General features: G+C 55.8%; 1 protein-coding gene across 1 annotated transcript in view; it reads right to left on the reverse strand.

Annotated features, from left to right (window-relative positions):
* TMCC2 (transmembrane and coiled-coil domain family 2) overlaps nt 1–168 on the reverse strand; it is a 27,070-nt gene extending 26,902 nt beyond the window's left edge. The window contains exon 1 of the mRNA XM_009888285.1: nt 4–168. Within this exon, the coding sequence (XP_009886587.1) occupies nt 4–141 (138 nt within the window). The 5' untranslated portion in view covers nt 142–168. The remainder of the gene's footprint in view (nt 1–3) is intronic.
* Nucleotides 169–2,442: the final 2,274 nt, after the last annotated feature.

Genomic DNA, 2,442 nt, shown 5'->3' on the forward strand with positions numbered 1-2,442 from the left:
GGGGGAGCGCTCCTTCTCGTCGGGGGAGTCGTGTTCGGACATGCCGTAGTGCGGCGGCAGCGAGTCCTGCGAGTTCTGGTGCTCCCGCTCCCGCGACCGCCGGCGGCTGTGGAAAAGGTGCTTCAGGCCATGGCCAAACATGGACCCTTCGGACAGCTGCTGGATTTTCTGCAGGAGAGGAGAGAAAACAACCCCGGTTACTGTCAGGAAGAGATGGCATCGCCCCATTTCAGCACACACAGCTCTGAAGGACGGTGCCCACACCAGCACCGAACCGAAACATGAAGCTCGAGGGCTTAAAGAGCTTCTGGAGGGCTCTGGGGACCCCACACCAGCCCAAAGGCACCTGCGAAAGGGAACAAGCCCTGCTGCCAGCACCGCGCTTTGTACCCGTGGAAAAGTATTAAGCATTTAGTGGCCATTTGATGGCACACGGGGTGCATGGTGGCTCAGGATGGCTCCAACAGCATTCCCCACGCCGGAGGGAGGTCTCCGGTGAGCACTGGTGGCCCCTAAAGTAGCCAGAGGAGCAGAAAGACCCTTCAGAGCAAAGGAGGGAGGAGGGTCCCTGCTGCGGCCAACGCCACACGCTGCGCAGAGACCCCGACCCTGCGGGCAGCGGGGATGGAGCAGCCTTGTCCCTCGCTAGAGACGCCAGGGTTACTGCCAGCCTCGGAGCATCGGCCACCGCCACGCTGCCAGGAGCCACCTGCTCTCCGAAACCTGCTCCAGGAAGGATCAGGGGATTTTTTTTATCCCAGGGGATTTTCCATGGCCTCCGAGCACAGCAGGGACCAGGCTGGCCTCACTTACAGGGGTGAAACCGCAGCTCGTGGCCCAGTGCCACCAAATCCAGTCCTCGCTGGGCAGCAACTGGTTTCCAGCAGGAGATGGGGGCACGCCGCTCCCCCCGGCCCCCCCGGGTCTTCCTCTCACGAGGGTCTGAGGCTCATACACAGCTTTTCTCATGGCGGCCCTGGGGAATGGGGGTGGACGCTAGCCGCGGCGCAGTCATGCAATATGGATGGTGGAACAGATCGTGCTCTCGATAACAGCCGGGTCAGCCCGGAGCGGTTTCCCCACAGTCACTGGAATGCCCAGATTTGCATCCACGGGAGATTTTGGCCGGGTGCCCTCCGCACACAGGTGCCCCCTGTGTGGGATCGAGCAGGGGGGCAGCGGCTTCCAGCATCTGCAAAGGGCTCAGCGCATCCCAGTCCCCAGACCCCTGGTCCATCGCGGCTCCCAGGCAGCAAGCAAATGATCCTGGGATATCCAAAGATCCTCTCGCTTCCCAAGGCAGCCTCAGCTACCGGGAACCCAGCAGATCATAAGGCACGAGTCTGCCCTGTTGCTCTCTGTCGCTATTTTGGAGTCAAGCCGAGCACCCTACCTTTGAGGACGCCCGTCCTGACCCTGCTGACGTTCAGGGGCATTTCGCCACGGATGTACTGCGGCTGGGACTCTCCCCAGGGACGCTGGTTCCCATAACTGCGGCGCTGCCATTAACTTATGCTTGAAAACCGGTGTGAAGCGGGCACGGAACTGGGAGCTACTTATAGCCCCAGCGGCCACTTGGCAAAAGCCCCGGCTTTTAGAAAAGCAGTGATGTTTGAGACACGACCTGCGGGAGCTGCAGACTATGGAGGGTTTCACGGCCATACAGAAAGGACTCCTTCTTCTAAAAATCCCGGACGTTAAAGCCACAAGGTCCAAATCCATAAGGGCCTAATTCTTATCCCACCTGTAATATTGGTAAGGAATCGGCAAATAGATCCTGTGTCACTAAACACTACAGGCAAACCCTTTAATCCTTCTGTTATCCATTCATAATGAAAATTTCTATCCATTTAGTTTTTCCTAGGAAATATATAATAAATCTACGGTGCCAAATTGCTACTTCAGGAAATAGTGATTTAAATTTTATTCTATTTATAGAGTCTCTATGGAAACAGAGACAGCATTAGATAGGTAATAACTCTAAACTCACAGATTTTTACCGTCAAGGGTATGGCACACCCTCGGATGCACAGTTAGCCCTTTAGAAGGTCCAAGTGAAAAGGAACAACCAACTCCCTTCCTTAAGGGTAAGGAAAACAAAATAAAAGCAAAGCTGGCAATAAAGGAGAGGATGTTTTTCCAGCTCCAGCGTGGAGGTGGGAGCCAGCCGCCCTCAGGGGGTTCTTGGCCCAACATCCCCCCTGTCCCGCTCCGGCCGTGCCGGGCTCTCCAGAGCCGGTGTTCCTGCCGCTGCCAAACGGCCACGCAGCCTGAAACCTCCCAGTTTCTCACTAAATGGTGTTCCAGCTCTGCCCTGACATCCAAACCTCTTACTTGGCTTTCAGACGCACAAGGAGGGGATCTTGTTGCCATAACCTCATAGCACAGCCGCATGCTGCAAAGTCCTGCTCTATTATTATTATTATTATTAATTATTTATAT

The sequence above is a fragment of the Charadrius vociferus genome, unplaced genomic scaffold (assembly GCF_000708025.1).
Source record: "Charadrius vociferus isolate BGI_N301 unplaced genomic scaffold, ASM70802v2 scaffold266, whole genome shotgun sequence".
Lineage (NCBI taxonomy): Eukaryota > Metazoa > Chordata > Aves > Charadriiformes > Charadriidae > Charadrius > Charadrius vociferus.